Raw genomic sequence first — 20951 nt, forward strand, 5'->3', positions numbered from 1 at the left:
AGAAGGAATCTCAAAATTGTGACCTTCACCTGAAGCTATGAGTTGAGAGGAAAATAAAGCAACTGAATTTTGAAAGACGTTCAGATTCGGAATCAATGAGGACCCCCCCACTCATGATCGAAAACACTGGGTGTCTCCAACCCTAATCTGCCCTTGACAGCATTTTAGTTATTCTCTCCCATTTGAAAAAAAAAACAACACCTAAAATTTTTATTTTTAGTCAGAATGTTATGCAATGTAGTATTTCATACCTAATATTCAGAAGCATTTCTTTCAAACCTATTTTCAGTTTTGAATGGCAGCTTACATTTGGCACCATCAGTGTTTTCAGTCCTTTTGAATATCTTTCCATTAAATCCTAAACCTCCACAATTCATTAATCCATTTCATGTGCCATTTTAAATACTTTTTTTGGCCCTTAATAAAAAAAATAAATAATAATAATTAATGCATAAACAATTGTATAATCCAACTGGTAAATATACAATTTAACCCACGGAGACATTTTCTAACTTTAATATTGAGTTTATTATTTATACCAACAAACAAAAACAGTTTATCTCTCCCTCTCTCTCCCTTTAACCGTTCATCTTTTGACTGATGGGCCGAGCAGCCTGTGTGTGGTAGTGTGCACCTGCCCTCTCCAGAACATTCCGTCAGACGATATTCCAGAGTTGAGATATGAACATTACACCAAATGACATCATCGCACACACAAACCCCTCCCCCATCAGATTGTTAAAACCAGAATCAGACAGCAATACAATAAATAAAAGGATCAGAATTAACACTGATGAGGAGGGGGAAGGGCGGGCAGGCAGGAGGGTGAGCGGGCGGACGACGAGAGAGAGAGAGAGTAAGAGACAGAGAGATCAGGTAAAAACTCAATTTTGTTCAGTTTCGTCTTTCTCCCCGGATGCAGGATGAGGTTGGATGAAATGTTATATACAGTTGTGTTTTGATGGGATAGGAGGATGGAAAGAGGGAGGGGCGAGAGAGAGAGAAAGAGATCGAGAGATCTAATTACAAGGACAACAGAATAACAATAACAAAATAAAAGGATCATGGCATTTACATATTAGCAATGAGAGAGGAGGAAATAGGAAGGATGGAAGAAGGGAAAGACAAACAGCTCCAGTCTCATTTGCTAAGTGTTCAAGGTGTGTGTGTGTGGGCTCATGTATCAATGTGTCTTTTGGATGTGCATCCACTAAATCCACATTTAAATGGCAATGCCGATGTATATAAACACACACACACGGCGTACACTCTGTAATACATAACTGTAATCAATTAAAACCGCTAACACAGCTATTGATGGGACTGACCTACCAGTTATGTGTGTGCATGCACAAAAACAAACAATAGTGAGCACGTTTTTATAATGAAACGTACAAAAGACCCAGATAAACCCTGCCTCAACTTCTCCAAATATCTAAATATTCTCCGTAAAAGAAATTAAAACACAAGAGTGTGCAGTGATCACTTAAAATTGACATTCGCACATTTTAAGACACCCATTTTCATCTCCGTTAGGAGAAAAAGCACATCTCGACGCACAAACAGTGACATCTCACGCTCGCTGCTTCATAAAACACATCGCAGTCCTTGCTTCTGCACAAGAACTCCTAAAGAAAGCTAAAATGTATTACGTTAAGAACAAAATGACATTTAAATGAGCTTGACATCTCATATCATTGTTTAAAGGTCAAATGGGTGGCACCAGAGGCAGAGAGCAGTAACTGTGCGGTGCTCTTCCTGCCACTAGGGGCCACGTGTGCCCTAAGCGGCCCTTCACAGACTTTAAACCTAAATATGACAGTCATCATATTAAAAAAAAATCACCCTCATTATCTCCTCCTGTGATGATTGATGTAATTAATCTGGGCATCACACACTTCTTCCATCATGGGAGAACATGACCACACATAACACGAGATGACAAGAGCGTGTTTGTGAGAGAGACTGTTTGGAGCTGCTTTTGGGAAGGAGAGAGGAATGAGAAAGAAGGGATGAGGAGAGAGGGCTGACAAAGTCGCAGTAATGCCAAGGTAACAATTAGGTGTTGTTGCTCAGGGGTCCCGGTGCGGAGCTAGACTGGACTGGACCGTCTGAACCGCTGCCCTCTGCAAGACACACAAACATAACATGGAGTTAAAAATACTGCAGGCCATGTGGATTCACAAATTCATACGGATTGACAGAAAGGCTAAAGCAAAGGCATTGGTATGTATGGGCGATCAGTACCGTGTGAGGCAGGTGTCGTCTGCGAGCGAGCATGGGGAGGAATGAGAATGGAGTTCAACTGTGGTTGGATAGACAGCTCTGTGGGGGGGATCAAAGACGACAAAGTTAGCCATCACTATCTAAATGTGTCAAAACCCTAAATAGCTTTTTACTTTCTCGAATTACAAGCAGCAAAATTAATACCTTCTGAGTTTCCTAAAAGCCAACATATGATGCACAGGTTTTGACAAGCTCAAGAAAAAGCAAAGTTGAATTACAAAACGTACCAATTTACCCACTATTTGCAGAGCTCCAGACCTCCAAAAAAAAAAGGATAGGGGAACAACTGGCTTTTAAAAGACACTGTTTTTTTAGCTGGCAAATTACAGAATCAATCAACATAGATGGTGCTGGCATTTTACTTAAGTTCACTTTTCTGTATTTAATTTCAAACTCTGCCATCGGTGTAAGTGTGCAGTACATTGTTCCAATAGGCACTAGAAGTATAATACACTGAGTGCACTTCAGCTCATTGAATAGCAAGTTTATAGTACCAGTTATATGTGTCTACTAAAATATATATATAGACATATACACTAGGGGTGTAACGGTTCACAAAATTCACGGTTCAGTTCGATACGATTCACTGGTGTCTCGGTTCGGTAAGTTTCGGTATGTTTTAGATACAGCAAAAAGAAAAAAAATTGGCAGATACATTTCCTTGATTTAGAAAAAAATATTAAAACTAACAACGTATGTTTTTTTTTTTTTTTTTTACATTGAACAATGATGGAGCTATTCTTTACCCATCTTCTATGGTGTTTTCTTAGCAGCATACTGTATAAAACAAAAACAGCTCCTTAAAAAAAAAAGAAAATGTTATATTGTTGTAGTAGTTATGAACAAATACAAAGATGTAACTTTTTATATGGAACTCTATAACTCTTTATATTAGGGATGTCAAATTTCGATTATTTCCATGATCGATCGTCGTTTAAATTAACGATCAATTAATCGATTAATCGTTAACCATAATACTGCAAAATGCGTCTATTGCAGGCACCCAGTCAGCGGTATGACAGGATGTGTAAAAGCCACACACACACACACACACACACACACAAAACGCTTTCTCACTTGAATTAAAGAGGTTTTAGTCTGAATAAAATGCTAGTAGCAGGATTATAAAATGAATAGATGCGATTATGATCATTTGATAAAATGAAGAGAGCGCGCCATACTTTTGAGGTCATTTTACTTTGTTGACAGTTTCCAATCCCGCACGGAGAACGCTGAACGCGCCTCTTTAAATGGTTTTGTGGTGCTCGTTGTTGCATTTTAAAGCACAATTGCAATGTTTTCAACTGACATTATTGTATTTAAAATAAAATTATCCGAAATGTGGAGCGCGTGTGACTGCGCTGCACATTAAGTGAACTACATCGGCGCTGCTGCACCAAAACACAGTTGCTCACATTAATTTGATCCTGCTGGATTCTGTCCTAGAAAATGTCAGATTTTTAAAAATCCGGCATACAGCGCATTAGATCGTGACAGTGCATGCGTGCAGACGAGGATGAGCGAGCGCGGCTTTGGCTAGATTTATTTGGAGGTTATTGCTCATGTCTCATTCGGCACAAATCGAAATGTTTCCATATTCGCAATGTATTTGAATGTTAAACTATTATTTATAATGTAAACTAGGCTTGTACTTAACACGCATTCGCATATAGACGGAAAAGATGATCCTCTTCATATGAGCAAAAACGTCCTTGGCATAACAGCAGAGTAGACCGGTATACTACGGTCTATTTAAACTGACCAGTGTAACCTTTTAATGTTTAGTTGACTATTTTATTTTGATAATGAACAGACTGCGATGTAAGTTTGAATCGCTGGAATATACGTGTGCAGCAGGCTCTGGCGCGATCGAAACAGCTGAGAAATTAAAAAAATATATATATTTTCCGCAAAAGTGTTTACTTTCATTTGTGCACACTCACAATACAAACAGAAGATTTGTGCTCTTGTAAAATAAAGCAAACAAACAGAATGCGTTGTCATCCTTTTTTTTTTTTTTTTTTGTGAACTTATGGAGCGCCCACACTTCTGTTTTAAATCCGTTAATCTTAATTATTTAAGTCGGATATATTTCGCATAGCCTATTTAAAAAAAAAAAAAAAAAAAAAAAAACATGAAAACAAATTGTTATTTTTATGTTGGGCCTATTACTTAGTAGGCTATACATTTTCCTTAAAGCATCCCATTTTGTCCCAGGGCTTAGAACCTGTGCCCTAGTCAGGTCCATGCAGAAACTTGTGAACGATGCTCGGCGTCACCGTTTAGTGACAGCAGTGAATGCTCCAGGAATGTGTCGGTCACAGCGCCTATTAATCGCTGTTTTGAATCCAGCAATTATTTATTTAGAAATTATAAGATCTGATTATGACAAGTGTGGTATAAAAGATTTGTTTATTAGAGGAATAATAGGTTAACTGGAAAATGTTAGGACCCATGCTTTTGGACCCCATAGTCTTCATTTACGCGGCTTTGTTCTGGTTTGCCGGTTGGTCACGAATTTGCACAAATTCAGTATATTTAGGCATTGTTTCTTTTCCTAAATCTTCATAGTCTAACCCTCTAATTTCCCAGGTTTATTTTATTATCTTTCGCTTTTAATAACTGTTTTCGCATCTCTTACTGTGGTAAACATGGAAAGGGAAATTAAAGATTTCATGAATTAAGAATTCGTTCGATTTATTAATTTGTTCCCTTATTTCACTTAAATCATGGGTTATTTAGGGAACAAAATTAATGAAACATGGACAATTGCCACATTAATAATTCGTAGGAATGAATGAACAAGTTGTAGGAATGAATAGACTACCTGTCCTGTCACTGTGTCCCGCAGCCCTGCAAAGCGCACGATATAAAACAGTTATCTGATGAAATGATTAGTAACTACATTTCTATTGCATTTAATGTTGAAGAACTTTTATGTTGTTTCTATTTTAATGTACTTTAAAGTTTAAATCACATTAAAAGCTTAATTTGTACATTGTGAATGAATGATGATGCTTTTATATATCGTCACCGTCACTCACAGCCGCTCGCACGTGTTGAGTGCGCATGAGCCGCACGCAGCCCAACATTGAATCGGTTAACCGACCATCGACAGCCTTAATCGATTGCATCTCTTATCGACAATTAATCGATCATCGATTAATCGTTGACATCCCTACTTTATATTGAGTGTGTTTTTACTCAATTGGTTCTCTATAGGGCTTGTGTTTTTTGGAACAAAGCAGGAATTACGGTCTGGCTGAAATGGGCTCATGAAGGAATATTGTAACGTGGCTAATTACATTAAGCATGTTCTTAAAACCTGCGTTTTCCACTACAGAATAAGGCGCTCGCTCACTCAGTACGCGCTGAAGGATCGTTTCAAAATTACTAAAGGGTCTTTCACACAGGACGTGGTACGCGCGGCGCTGGACCCTGGGCTCAGCGGTGCCCTTCAGATACAACGCAATTTGCGCTGCACTATGCCAAGAGCAAAGTAGGTGGAGTTTTCAAAACTGCCCGTGCATACGTTCTATTTATAACAGTTCTTCTATCTAATAACGTGCAGGCCTGTTAATTGTATCGTACTGCTCAGGAAATTCCGACACAGTACAGTACTAGTCCATTTTGATTTCCGTGCTTGTTTGGATGCCCCGATCGATTGGTAAAGTGCACCCAAACACCAAACCTGTTGGTTATTGGAGGATCTTCTATTCCTGGTCTGTTAAACGCATTGGCCATTTTGCAACGAGCCTTCAGCGTGTACTGAGTGAGCGAGCGTCTGACTGAGTAGCCTAACATAAACATATAAGCTGGTGTTTTTTTTCTTCTTCGGGGGTGTCAGGGGCGTTGCCTGTTATGTCGTTTGGGTTTTTGGGCTACCTAGTTGAACATATCATTATATTAAATTTTTTAAAATTTATTTTACAAATAGAATTAATTAGTCCAACGAACCGTTTGGTATATAATGCGTACCGCGTACCGAGCCGAAAGCCTTGTACCGAACGGTTCAATACGAATACGCGTATCGTTACACCCCTAATATACACACACACACACACACATACATATATATATATATATATATATATATATATATATATATATATATATATATGTATGTGTAAATATGTAACACACACATATATATATATATGTATGTGTAAATATGTATGTGTGTGTGTGTATATATATATATATATATATATGTGTGTAAATATGTATGTGTAAATATGTATGTGTGTATATATATATATATATATATATATATATATATATATATATATATATATATATATATATATATATATGTATGTGTGTGTGTGTAAATATGTATGTGTAAATATGTATGTGTGTGTATATATATATATATATATATATATATATATGTATATATGCGTGTGTGTTTGTGTATATATATATATACACACATACATACACATACATATATACACACACATACACATACATATATATATACACATATACACATACATATATATATATATATAAATTCATTCCTGTGATGCAACACTGAATTGTCAGCAACCATTGCTCAAGCCATATGAGGGTCACATGACCCTCCAGAAATCATTCCAATACGATCACGCTGATTTGGTGATGACAAAACATTTCTAATTATCATTGTTGAAAACAGTTTTGCTAAAAAAAATTTTTTAGGCTTCTTTGATAAATAGACAGTTAAAAAGAACAGCATCCATTTGAAATATATATATATATATATTAGGGGTGTAACGATACGCGTATTCGTATTGAACCGTTCGGTACGAGGCTTTCGGTTCGGTACGCGGTACGCATTATGTACCGAACGGTTCGTTGGACTAATTAATTAAATTTGGAAAATAAAAAAGGTGTGTGAAATATAATGTTATGCGTTCAACAAGGTAGCCCAATTACCCAAACGACGTAACAGGCAATGCCCCTGACACCCCCGAAGAAAAAAAAACACCAACTTATATGTTTATGTTAGGCTACTTAGTCAGGCGCTCGCTCACTCAGTACACGCTGAAGGCTCGGTACTACGAGCCCCGCACGTCACCTGTAGGAGAGAAAAAACATCAATCCGTGGCGACGGTTTTGCAATCCGTCCCCTCAGTTTATAAACCGTGCTCATGAATTAATAAACTGTTCACTCGGTTTAACAAATCGTACCCAGGATTAACAAACCGTGCGTTTAGATAAACCGTACCCTCGGTTTTTGAATCCGTACCCACGAATTCATAATCCGTGCGCACGCTTTCGCAATCCGTTCCCTCGGATTTGAAAACTGACACGCATTTTACACTTAACAGTGAAACATGCATCTAACTCCGGCAGGTGGGGTGAGGTGGGTGGAGCTTAGTATAATAAAATCACAAAAATAAGTCTTCATGTTAAGAAAGAATTGTACACAAGCATTTCCAAAACTGTCCAAAGGTTATTTAAAAATAAAGCAATTCACAAATTATTTTATGACAAATATTTTTACTGTCTTGTACTCATTTATTTAGCCTACAAATTAAAATTATTAAAAATAACTTTATTTTTATTTGTATCATTATTATATATTATTAAACAGGTTATGCATAAGAATCTTTTATCCAAAATAACTTACAAAAGAGGAAAAAATTACTCCAGAGTCAGTCACAATGCCAGGTTTATTGCACAATAATAATCAAGTGCTATTATAGATTATCAGCAATTGAACAAGATTTTAATGCGCATCTTTCTTATTAAATCTTTGTATTCCACCTCGTACTACACTTGATAGAGAATCACTTAAGACACTTTGCTGTAAACCTATTCCACATAATAATATTCAATAAAACTGTATGTTAACACGTAGGAGTTTGCTGCATGAATCCGTGAGTACGGTTTACAAATCCGAGGGAACGGATTGCGAAAGCGTGCGCACGGATTATGAATTCGTGGGTACGGATTCAAAAACCGAGGGTACGGTTTACAAAATCTAAGTGCACGGATTGGAAATTCGTGGGCACGGTTTGTTAATCCGTGGGCACGATTTGTTAAATCGAGTGAACAGTTTATGAATTCGTGAGTACGGTTTATAAACTGAGGGGACGGATTGCAAAACCGTCGCCACGGATTGCTTTTTTTTTCTCCTACAGGTGACGTCCCGGGCTCCGTATACGGACATCACCGCAGCGAATGGTGCATTTACGTTATAGCCGCGGATATGAGACCTTACTCTGTAGTGGAAAACGCAGGTTTTAAGAACATGCTTAATGTAATTGAGCCCCATTACAATATTCCTTCACGAGCCCATTTCAGACAGACCGTAATTCCTGCTTTGTTCCAAAAAACATAAGCCCAAATAGAGAACCAATTGAGTAAAAACACACTAAATATAAAGAGTTATAGAGTTCCATATAAAAAGAGTTACATCTTTGTATTTGTTCATAACCACTACAACAATATTACATTTAATTTTTAAAAAAAAAATTTATAAGGAGCTATTTTTGTTTTATACAGTATGCTGCTAAGAAAACACCATAGAAGATGGGTAAAGAATAGCTCCATCATTGTTCAATGTAAAAAAAACACATACTTTGTTAGTTTTAATAAATAAAAATTTTTTTAAAAATCAAGGAAATTTATCTGCCAATTTTTTCTTTTTGCTGTATCTAAAACGTACCGAACCGTACCGAACCGAACCGTGACATCAGTGTATTGAACCGAACCGAACCGTGAATTTTGTGAACCGTTACACCCCTAATATATATATATATATATATACTTTTTTTTTTTTTTTTTTTTTACACGCAAGTCATTACTGTCACTTTTGATCATTAAAATGCATCATTATTGAATACATTTTCATTTCTTTACAAAAAAATGTAAAAATACTGACCCAAAACAAGGGTAATGGTAATGTATATGGTAATTAATTCACAATTCTAATTGATCAAAAAAGCTTTATTTTAGTTTATATGCAGTAATCAATATAATCTAATCAGATCTCATCAGGATATTTCTGTTGGTGTGCAAGAATGAAAAGTGTAATCTGCTATGATGTTCAAATCGTGAATTAATGACTTAGAAATCAGTTTCAATTACACAAGCTACAATCTAACATACTTCTTCACTGAGCAGAAGGTCACTTTTGATGAACTGAAAACCACTGGTGTGCTGTATTTACTTTTAGGCACATAAGAATTAAATCAGTATAATTACTGACAATGTGCAGTTAAGTTAAAGACATGTTCACAACTGGAAAAAAGCTTTACAGTAATGAATGGTACACTAACTAAAGGTAAAACATTTTTTTACTATATATATATATATATATATATATATATATATATATATATATATATATATATATATATATATATATATATATATATAGAAGGCCAAGCTGCAAGGCTAAAATAAGCAATGCCTGACCTTTTTTTTTTAGGAACCTCGATAGCCTCAATTAGGAACAAAATGCTTTTGTTGTTGCATGTAACCACTGTATTCCCATACTGTTTGTGCTGCTATTTTAGTTGCTTAGAATAATCACTTCTGAACAATCCACATGACCAAGAAATGTTTCTTGGGCTGGTCATGCAGATTTGTCTTGTCAATGCTTTTTATATTGCTTTCTATAAAGAACATCTCAGATCAGACACTCAAGATACAATCTGGGGAAACTACTGTATAGGCATTACACAAAATTTGCTCTTTAGATACAAGTACCACCTCAACACACTAAATTACAAGAGATTTTCTAGTGTGTATGAGATAAAAAGACAAATATATAGAAAGAGAGCGCGTGAGCCTCTGACAAGACCGAATCTGAATAGAAGTGGCAGTTCTTTCAGTTGGACTCACCCACAGGGCTGAAGTTGAAGAGTTGGGGAAGTTCTCGGCCATTAGGCAGACGGGCATTGGGCTGGCGCAGCTCGTCAAAGAAGGCATGTGCACAGGCCTCCAGCGGAGAGAGCCGCGTCACCGGTGTGTACTCCAACAGACGAGAACACAATGAGATGGCTTCAGGAGGGGTCCTCGGCTTAAACACCTAACACAAACGCACAGAATCACAGGGAAATATAACATCTGACAATTTGAAAAATGAAAGACCAGTTTAAAAAATAATTTTCAGCCTAAACAGTTTCCGAGTGCCAAAATCATTGACTGAAACAGTGGCATTAAATCAGCGCTGATCTGATGTTTTCAGTTCACAAAACTTCACTAAACTGCATAATGTGTAACATACATTTTTACTTATAACCGTTTTTATTTGAAGTGTTCATTATTAAAGCCGCAGTATGTAAGTTTTGCCTCTGTCTCCATCGCTGTTTGAAAAGTGCAACTGCAGTAATTTTCAGAATTAATTATCTTTACATGAATTGTGCATCTTCATGGCTCCTGAGCACGGATTAGTGCTGCACGATTAATCGAACATGATTAATCGCGATTGTCATGCACATTTAGTGAGTAAAGCTAGTTCTGTGATTAGTAGGGCTGTGTATCACCAGCAAAGTCACGATACGTTACGTATCACGATACAGGACTGCACTGAATCTTACCTCAACAGTAAATTTTGTAAAACACCCGTTTATGAAACACTGCATACTTCAGGGCCAGTGCTAACTATAAGCAGTTGACCTCTGCAATATGAAAGGCCTCCATAACTGTACCGCAGTACAATATAGGTTATGGCATATGTTTAATGTTTACACTGGGCACTCCCCTCAGGTACCAAATTCTGATTGTTTGCAATTTGTTTTTAAGGCCATGAATAACAATTTACTCATTCTAATAAATTTATATTGTAATGTACTCATATTAATTAATATATATATATATATATATATATATATATATATATATATATATATATATATATAAAACATCTAAACATTGATGGTAGGTTATCATTGCACAAATGAATGCACTCTCTACCATTTAAAAATAAAATGAAAAGATGAGTTCTAAACTTATACACTGTCTTCTGTATCTTACCCACACACACACACGCTCAGTCACTCACACAGATCACACTTTGCGTGCAATCAGACATTCAGGAACAAACTTTTTAGCACTGCCCCGCATATTTTTATAAACTATAAATAGCTTAATCACTCAAGAGCAACATTATCTTTCGCAACAAGGAGCTGGTAACATCAGTTCCTAAAGGAATTAAAGCCACAGCTTTAATAGAGAAATGCAACAAAACTGAGGTAATTCTCATGTGCACAGCCTCTCTCCTCTCTTTCTCTCTCTCGTGTAAATAAACACTTGATGAATTACAATGTTCGGAGAATAGCATATTGAAGTGGAGATTGCTAAATTGCAAGCTAACAGGTGTTTTCAGAAAGCAAGCGTGTTTATAGTGGAAAGAGAGCGTGTGCACAGGGTTGCCAGGTTGACAAAGATAAGTAACACACTTAACAGATATTTCCGTATTGTGCAATGTTTCGGGGATAACATCTCTTTATATAAGGCAACCCCAGTTTTGTTCCTTTGCTGCCAGATTAAACCTCGTTGTAGCCTATATATTAAGCTCTGTTCATTGTTTTTTTAGAAACCTTGCACTTTTCTACTCAGTTTTAAATGGTGTTATTGTATTCAAATTAAGCACTGTCCACTGCTGTGCACGTGCCACAATATCGATACAAGGTCAGCTGTATCGATATTCGTATTGTCAAATCTCTGTGACGATACATCATCGTATCGATATTTTGAACACAGCCCTAGTGATTAGCAGTAAATCTCAATCACCGGATTTCAGGTGGAGCAGCATTTACTACATAGAGCCGTAGTTCTCTGACAAGCTATGCAAAATTTTTCACGATAATGACAGCTGTTGCGTAGTAACTGCTGCTCCATCAGAGAGCACGTAAATATACTACATTTAATAACATGTTTTAACTCCTAATTCACTTCACGTCAATCAACCTCAGTCAAGTCTTTAAAATAAATCCTTCTGTGAGATGATGTGGCTTCTTCAACAATAATCAAGGCACACAATATTTCATTGTTTTCTACGCAATGATTAAGGCTATGTCGATTAGCATTTCATTATAGATATACTTTATTATGATGAAAATTATAATAATATGAACTCCGATAAACCATATATTGCCATAGTTGTGTGTTTATTAGTCACACTGAATCGATGAAAGCAGTTAAATCAGTTTATTCAGCTGCAGCATCAGGGCATATTTGGATTTTCAGCACGAGAGCGCCTTCTTGCCTTTGGAAGGAGATTTACTGCTGATCATAGAGCCATGCTTCACTGAAAGACATGCATGACAATCGCAGCTTCAGCCTAATCGCGATTTACTGCCTTTGCGATTTAATTTGTATTAATTGTCTAACGTTTTGAAGTGTATGTGTGGCTGTCAGTCACCGCACCGGTGTGGATATTCACCGCACTTCAGAAGCACAGGTTTTGTGTCTTGGAAGTATAAACCAATTAATTAATTAATTAATTTTCACCTGAAAATGTCATCCGAACAAGTAACATGTCTGCCACTTTTGTTCTGACCAAGTGAGAAACAGAAGGAATTACAATAAATTGCACTACCAATGTTGATTAAATCTAACATTTGCGTCGCACATATCACTTCAAACAGTTCAAATGTTAGGGGTGCTCCGATCACGATCGGCCGATCGTTATGCGCATCTCGTCAGTAAAGCCGGTTTTCTAATCAGCGGTTAATTCCATCAGGTGCGTGATTTCACATAGAGCAGCTGTTACTACACAGAGCCGTTGTTAATAGAGAAGATGCGCAAATCACGTTAATTTTCAGCGTTTATTGGCGCATCTTCTCAGTTAACAACGGCTCTGTGTAGTAACAGCTGCTCTATGTGAAATCACGCACCTGATGGAATTAACGGCTGATTAGAGAACCGGCTTTACTGACGAGATGCGCATTAATGATCGGCCGATCGTGATCGGAGCACCCCTATCAAATGTTATTTATTCTTTGCCCTCAAACTGTTATGTTAGCAACATGAGCATTGCATGACTAAATGTATTTAGTGTTTACTAGCATTACCTGTAGATTTCAATTTCTGTACAGTCTAATGGCCATAACATTCGAATTTCATATAAAGAAATTGTTCTTTTAACACAGAGGCATTAATGTTCCTTAGAATTGGTTCTGTATTAAAAACAAGTCTTGCAGAGGCATACCAGTACCACTCAAATTTAAACACATCATTATTAGTTACCAAAGCAAAAATCTAACTTATTTCGGTGCATCACTAGTTTACCCTTCTATAAAGTCGTAAAATGTTTATTTCTGTGAGATAACAGAATTATTATAGCAAAAAACGTAGCAACAGGTGTTTTACCTTTGTCCAAGGGTGTGCTTTGATTTGTGGGAATTTGAACTCTGTGTAGTTGGGGTTCATCTCTCGGATCTGTTCTCTTGTTGGGGTCCCCAAAACCTGCAGAGAGTGCAAAGAGAATCAAGACCTGTGTCTATGCATACTCTTATAAATACAGTGATGTTGATCTTCCACTCACCTTGATGATCTCCACTAGCTGGTCCACTCCACTGTCACCGGGGAATATGGGCTGTCCCAGAAGCAGCTCTGCTAATACACAGCCAGCTGACCAGATATCAATGTTGGATGTGTAATCCGTGGCTCCGAATATTAGCTCGGGAGCGCGGTAATACCTCGAACAGATGTATGAGACATTGGGCTCCCCACGAATTAACTGTTTTGCACTGTGGAGATCACAAAATAGAGGGTAATAAATATGTTATCAAAAATGCACAAGTAAAAATGATATAGTAGGCTGCACATGAAGGCATACAATTGGCAAACTTACATCATTGCTGAAAAAGAGTTGCATTATCATCATTTTGGAATCAGATCAAGGCTCTTCGAATCTAAATCAAATTGCAAGATTCCCACCCCAGGGCACAAATGCACACAAGCTTGCCACACAGGCCAAAACTTTCTGTTACTAGGCAGATTGTAATGTAAAAGCCCCAAAATACTTCAAGCATTATCAAAGAATGAATTAGTGTGACGTCATTTCAAACTAAATTAGAACAAAAGGTTAATTTGCAGAGTTGCCAAAAGCAAGCTTTCTGGCTGGCAAACACCTTTGGACTACCACTACCATTTAGTTATTGAGGGGAAAGTGCAAAGCACATTTATATTCAGATAAACGATGATCTTATTCATGGGTGTGTTTTAAATACATTCCACGCAGAGAAGTGTCAGGACACACACCTGCCAAAGTCACACAGCTTGAGTACCGCTGTGTCTGGGTCCACCAGGAGATTCTGTGGCTTTATGTCTCTATGGCAGACGCCTTGGGAATGAATATATGCCAGACTGCGAAATAACTGATACATATACACCTGAGAAAGAAAGACAGACAGATTGTGGGGAAGTTATGACAAAAGGAGAGAAAGAGATGTTATTGTTTATTGTGCATGCACGTATGAACACAGTAGCAGCAGTCATGACTGGACAAAGACTTACTTTGACATAGATAACGGGGATAATGGTCTTGGACTTGTTGAAGTGGCGTGCCACCCTGTACACAGTTTCTGGTACAAAATCAAGCACCAGATTTAGATACACTTCATCTTTCTGATGGGAGAAAGAGAGAAGGCCAATTAGATTGTTAAACAGAGATAAGCTTCATCAAATATAAATTATTCACGATGAAAAATGAATATAACTTTGATATAAAAACTCAAAGGTCTGAAAAAAAAAAGAACCTTTTCTCCGCTGGAGTAGAAGAAGTAGCGTAGCCTGACAATATTACAGTGGTCCAACTTCCTCATTATCTGTAGCTCACGGTTCTGTGGAGAAAGAAATGATGTGTGAAGGACTGTAAAGTCAGAGCATGAGGATCAAACGTTATTGAATGCATTCATCTGTGAAAGTTTGTTTCTCTGACTGTGCAGCCTATTTAAAACTATTGCTGCATATAGTATATATTTCATTAAATGTATAGCTTGCACAAAAGATGCACAGATCAGCTCAAACATTACCTGATTCTTCTGCTACAAATAAATGCTCCGCACCGCTTCGTTAAAATAAGCGCCTAGTCTATTTTTGACGGACGCTGTGTCCAAGATAATTGAGGACACATTTCGGATTAGAAAAAAACCCCCGCTACAAATCAGTACTTTTATCGCTACTTTTATCCTTGTCATTCATAACTAGACTTTTAAGTAAATTAATTTTGTCTGTCCCCTTCAGCACAATAATTTAGGACAAAGCAATAAACAACAATAAACACAATCAAACTGGATAAAATAACCATTTAGCAAACTAACATGGCAGAACCACGAAAATATCTCACTTCAAGGTGGAAGGTCGTGCCTTAAGCCGTCTGTGAGACACTACAAACATTCATGATTCAGTGTTATCACACTCCAAGTGCTTCCATTTACATTTGGCATTAATGTGCGTCTCAAGTCTGAGATGTGAGATATTGCCATTTAAAGCCTTACTGTGGGGTGCAATTCATTAACATTGGTTTTGTGAATGCTAAATATTCCAGGCTCACGTTAGTGTAATTTATGGCTCCTACAAATTACTATACAAATGTAAAAAAATCAAGAAAATCAAGTTTTGCAAATAGAATGAGGAGATAAAAAAATACTGTCATCTACCTATAGAAATACACAAATCATGACAGCAATATATTACAGTAACACTACATTACTAATTGTATATTTTATGAATAATAAATGATATATTATTGCAATGTAATATTTAAGTAAAATAACAGTTTGACTGAGAAGTGGATTGATACCCTATTACAACTAAAGTGGATCAAAAAGAGATCAGAGTCAATCTTCAAGCCCAGGTACAACATTAATGCAATTTTTAGCCTTTTTGTTAGCACGGTTCACTTCGGAGTCAATATGATAGAGGTTCAGGTCATCTGAAAATGTGGAGCGCAACATTTCCTCGGGACAGTAGAGCTTGGACAAAACAACTTCATTTAGAGTCCTAAGGCATTGCTTGCAAGTTTGTAGTTTAGAAACATGAAGGGGGTGTTTCGATATGATCTGAAGACTTTTTGTTCTTTTAGCTTTGATATCGAAGCAAAAGCAACATGAGATATTAAATGTTAATCAGTTCAAACTTCAAATCGCAATATGTCAAATAAATAAATAACCGAATAAAAACCCAACGTGATTGCAGCAGCTCCTAATTTAAAAGACCCGTAGAAAAAAAAACACCTCATGGTGGACTTAGGCAGTATTTTGTCTTGTGTATGCACAGGTTTGATGCATTTTGGGGTATTTTATTATGACTGACATTACTTTGCACACAAGCAGGAATTCTTCCTCCTCTTACCTTAAACCTCTTATCCTGAAGCACCTTCTTTATGGCCACCATCTCCTGGCTGTCGATGAGTCGAGCCTGGTACACCACTCCAAACGAGCCATTCCCGATCACCTTAATGTCTGTGTACGAGACCTCCTGAGGACGGTCGGGACCCTGCCCTGGTGTGGCTACTACCGTTGTCACCTTCCCACTATCCCCTAAACACACAACAAAAGGGTTTTAACTTTTTTTTTTTAACAATAGGACTTTTTTGCTCACAAAAATAGAGATTTAAACCACAGCAGTCCATTTTCCCATGTGTGACCTGAATAAATGCAGTTCCCTATTAAACACCACTTTAGTACCGTACTCAATGTGATAAAAAGTACAAATAGAACATTTGACAATTTTCCTTTAAGGTCATGATTTAATTCATGCTTAAAAGGGTTAGTTCACCCCTAAAATTAGAATTCTGTCAACATTTACTCCTCCTCATGTTGTTCCAAACCAATTTGATCATCTCCGGAGCACAAATTTAGGTCATTTTTAATCAAATCTAAGAGCTTTCTGTGCATCCTGCAACAGAATCCAAGTCTGCCGAGACATGATCACTTTACATGATGAACAGATCTATTTTAGGCTTTTATTCACTTAGAAACATTGATCAGCTAACATTGTTAACAGCTAAATTTGGTAATGGAAGCTCAAGCACGCTTGCTTGAGGTGCAAGGACCAATGACGTTTGTTCTTGCGAATAGAGCAAGTATGGTTGAGCTTCTATTTATGTTTGCTGATCTGTTTATGTGTTTTTTTATGTTTGTTTTTTTCCCTCTCTTTACGAACATTCTGAAGGATCAAGAGTAAAATGAAATTTCCATTTTGGGGTGAACTAACCACGTAAAAAAAGTAATCGAAAAATACATAGTTTATAGTAATATTTCAGATTTTCTACTAAGCTGTTTTTGTAATATCAAGTGAATTAATACTTTTATTACCATGGTACTACAATTGGTTGGTCTCTAAATAGTGGCTTCAATAACAAAAGCAGTATCATACCACTGAATGTTGAGCAAGTGAAGCGGTTATAAAATGGCACTTCAGTCAATTTCATCTGAATTATTTTCTCTATTTTTCTGTATTATTCCTTTTGCTCTGGCGTCTGTCAAGAACACTGGACCAGTGCATAAAGCCACTAAAACAAGCTTACCTAAATATACATTATTAGTGGCAAACTTTTAGTGTCAAGCATTTTAAAGGATAGTGATCCATTTTGATTTTTCCATCCAAAACAAAAAAGTAACATTTATTTAATTTCCCTTGTAAAATAATGTAACACCTCTGTGATAACACAGCAGTTTGACTAAAAAAATATATATCTTGGCATGATAAATGTGAGTGTAAATCGCGCTGCTTTTGGACGTCCATGTAGTCATTATATGCTGCAGACATGCTCTCCATGGTAAAAAAAATCACAGGAAAATGATGCTCTGACAGTATTAATTATAATTCTACCATGTAATTTCAGCTGATAAAAACATGAGTAATAGTGTTTCAGCTGGTGAGTGTGGTGATGTAAAAAGAGTCGCATGCACCATTTATGGTTATTTTGTGGTACTTTGCATGCTTTTAAGCCTGTAATCAACTGTCCTCATTCATTGACAGTGAAGGAAGAGTCAATCAGGTTTGCATCGACATGAGAGAGTAAAGCGTGAAATATTCCTCAAAACTACTCCTGCATGCCTGAGAGGTTTTTATATTCAAAAGACATGAAGTTAGATCTTTTTGAACTCATCTCTGACCCTCTTATCCAGTACGCTATGCCTGATTGCCAATCATTTTGACAGGCGTTAATAGCAATCCAACACCTGTGTTTAAATGTATGTCCAATCACAACAGAACAACGGGGAGAGCTTATCACTAGGCATAGCAGAAACAACTGTAAGACTGTTTGAACACGGGTGAAGTCTAATAAATCTAACCACATTTCCACCTGTGGCCAAGAGCAGACCTGAATAATGGGGATGTCTGGAGACAAACAGAGCCCTAGTGTGATGTTTTTCCATCAGTTGCTGTCAGTTAAGATTTAGAGAAGGAATGACAGATTCACCTAAACAAAAGCTTTGTTTTATTACACGGCAAAGCTATTATTTACCGGATCAAGGCTGAGCAGACAGTTATTGTCATGCATGACATGGACAGTTGCTGCTATTGAGAATTTTTCGCCAGAATAGCGCTGCTTTGAGTGGTATGTGAGACAGTGTGGATTGGCGGCCAATTTTTTTTTTTTTTAACAACCAGTCATGTGACTGAATAATTCTCTCAAAGCAAAAATAAATAAATAAATCACCATATAGCAACTCAAATGATGATATCGTGCATCTGAAATGCCAAAGCTTGTCATTAAAAAGACTATTATTTTTATTATTATCCTCTTGGATGAGGGAGATGGATTCAGTCACTTTGTCATGCCTTCATTGATCATGTTTATGCCATTTAGTGGCTTTCAGTGATGAACTGAATGAAGATTGTATCACTGCTTCCAGCAAAAGTGTGAATATGAAATTAATATGCAAATAAAAATGTGCAAAAATTACACATTATGCAAACTTAATGTTAATGAATAAAATGTATCATGTTTTTGGGCAAGTGAGCATGTCAGCGAGGTAATTAACAAAATACTATGCTGAAATTACAAAAACAGCAATGGTTATGTTGCAACTACTGGTTCAAGGTTTCTCATGGGTTACAGTCGGACATCCACCCACTCCATCTCCCCTCATTCCTAGTAATAACACCCATCATCATTCCCATGGAAATCCAGCAGACAGCACCAGTGTAGGTGAAGGCTGCTGCGAGCACCTCAGTCACTGGGAATCATTTATAGAGCACCAAAAAATCAAAAAATGAAGAGGTTTATGCCTCTAGGCTCCTGGTTTTCACAGGAGTAGCCCAACCACAAGTTTACATTTTGTCATTTTCCCTTCATAGGATGCAGTGCTTGAACTCTTTGTGATGATCTGTTAGATTGCGAGTAAGACGGATGGTGGTCGTTTAACATTAAATTGTTAATAATAATAATGTTATAACAGTGATTCTAATATTTTTTCCTTTAAATATATGGACAGGCAAACGTCAATTTGGTCCTTTCTATGTCGAACTACATATTAAAATTATTATTAAAGACATTTCTGATGCGACTCCATGCTTCCAGGGTAGCACATGGTGAAATTATGTAAATCAAACGCAAAATTGAAGATACAGTCTGGTAGATGTTGCCGGTGGGCTAACTGAGCTTTGTTACCAAACGAGCACATCTTCAATAACGCGACGTCTAAACACCTAACAAACCACTAATCATATTCTAAAGAAGGGCTTAAAGTGTTCAAAATGTGATGCCTTGGTATCGATCATAAGAGATGCGTTTAGCCAGTGCTCTTATGAAGGATTTTCGAGCTAATGTAGAGCAATCAAAGCCCTTGATCCGTCTACAAAAACAAGCTCACGTTAGCTTAGCTAGTTAGCCGCCTAAAGTAGGTTAACGCGATAATGGCAAAATAATGAGACAAATTAATAAACCGCAGGCTACACGGTACAGCACTTCGGCTTTTACTAGTATACTAATATAACATTTATTGGTATTGTCGTGTGATGTCATTGAATGATACTCACTTCCCAGCTTTAGGTTTCCGAAAGCAGACGAACTCCCGCCTGAGGCCTGCGCACCCCCCGTCTTTCCTGAAGAGCTTCCACCGGCGACGGCTGATCCGGCGGCGGCTGCAGCGGCTCCCGGGACCCCCGGAGGCTCAGCAAACGAGCTAGTCCTGGGCCGCCCGCTGCCGCTCATTTCGGGTTGCAAATGTGCCAGAGCGGGGGTAAACTGTGCCTATAGACGGGCCCAGGCGCGTAGTTGATTTGTCAATTTAAACTAGAATAATCGTAAAAAAAATTATAAGATTGCTGAAGTACTCTATCAATAGCAAACTGTGCGCCTCCTCTTTCTTTCTCTGTGGCTGGGCAACTAGAGCTGACGCACAGTGACGCTCTATGCGCATTGTTCTCTGGGTAATGAAGTTCAACAACGCTTTCAAATGCATAGATCCTGCAGCAAGAAAATGACCAGCTTTTATTTATTTTTTTAATGCCAAAAAAAAGTTATATATATATATTTTTTCATACCAATAAAGCTATTTCCATAAATAGAATAAAATACTCGAAATTAACCCAATTTCTAATTAGTCTGCCTCAAAGCCTATGCTGTCCAGCTATCACCCATCTTCACACTGATATGGATCTCAGCCCAGATGCAGTCAATATGGGATTGCACTATATCCTCTAACATCTGGACAACCAGGGAGTTATGCAAGGATCTTGTTTGTGGACTTCCCGGACACCCT

The 20951-nt window shown here is 37.3% G+C and overlaps 1 protein-coding gene across 1 annotated transcript; it reads right to left on the reverse strand.

The window, feature by feature from the left end:
• Nucleotides 1–509: 509 nt before the first annotated feature.
• LOC113059987 (glycogen synthase kinase-3 beta-like) lies at nucleotides 510–20601 on the reverse strand. The gene is made up of 10 exons (XM_026228730.1): nucleotides 20227–20601; nucleotides 16588–16775; nucleotides 14991–15074; nucleotides 14749–14859; nucleotides 14494–14624; nucleotides 13775–13979; nucleotides 13600–13695; nucleotides 10126–10312; nucleotides 2248–2325; nucleotides 510–2126 (listed from the first exon to the last, which is right to left on the reverse strand). The coding sequence occupies exons 1-10, from the start codon at nucleotides 20399–20401 to the stop codon at nucleotides 2059–2061; spliced, it is 1323 nt and encodes a 440-aa protein (XP_026084515.1). The 5' UTR covers nucleotides 20402–20601; the 3' UTR covers nucleotides 510–2058.
• Nucleotides 20602–20951: the final 350 nt, after the last annotated feature.

The sequence above is a fragment of the Carassius auratus genome, chromosome 41, assembly GCF_003368295.1.
Source record: "Carassius auratus strain Wakin chromosome 41, ASM336829v1, whole genome shotgun sequence".
Taxonomy (NCBI): Eukaryota; Metazoa; Chordata; class Actinopteri; order Cypriniformes; family Cyprinidae; genus Carassius; species Carassius auratus.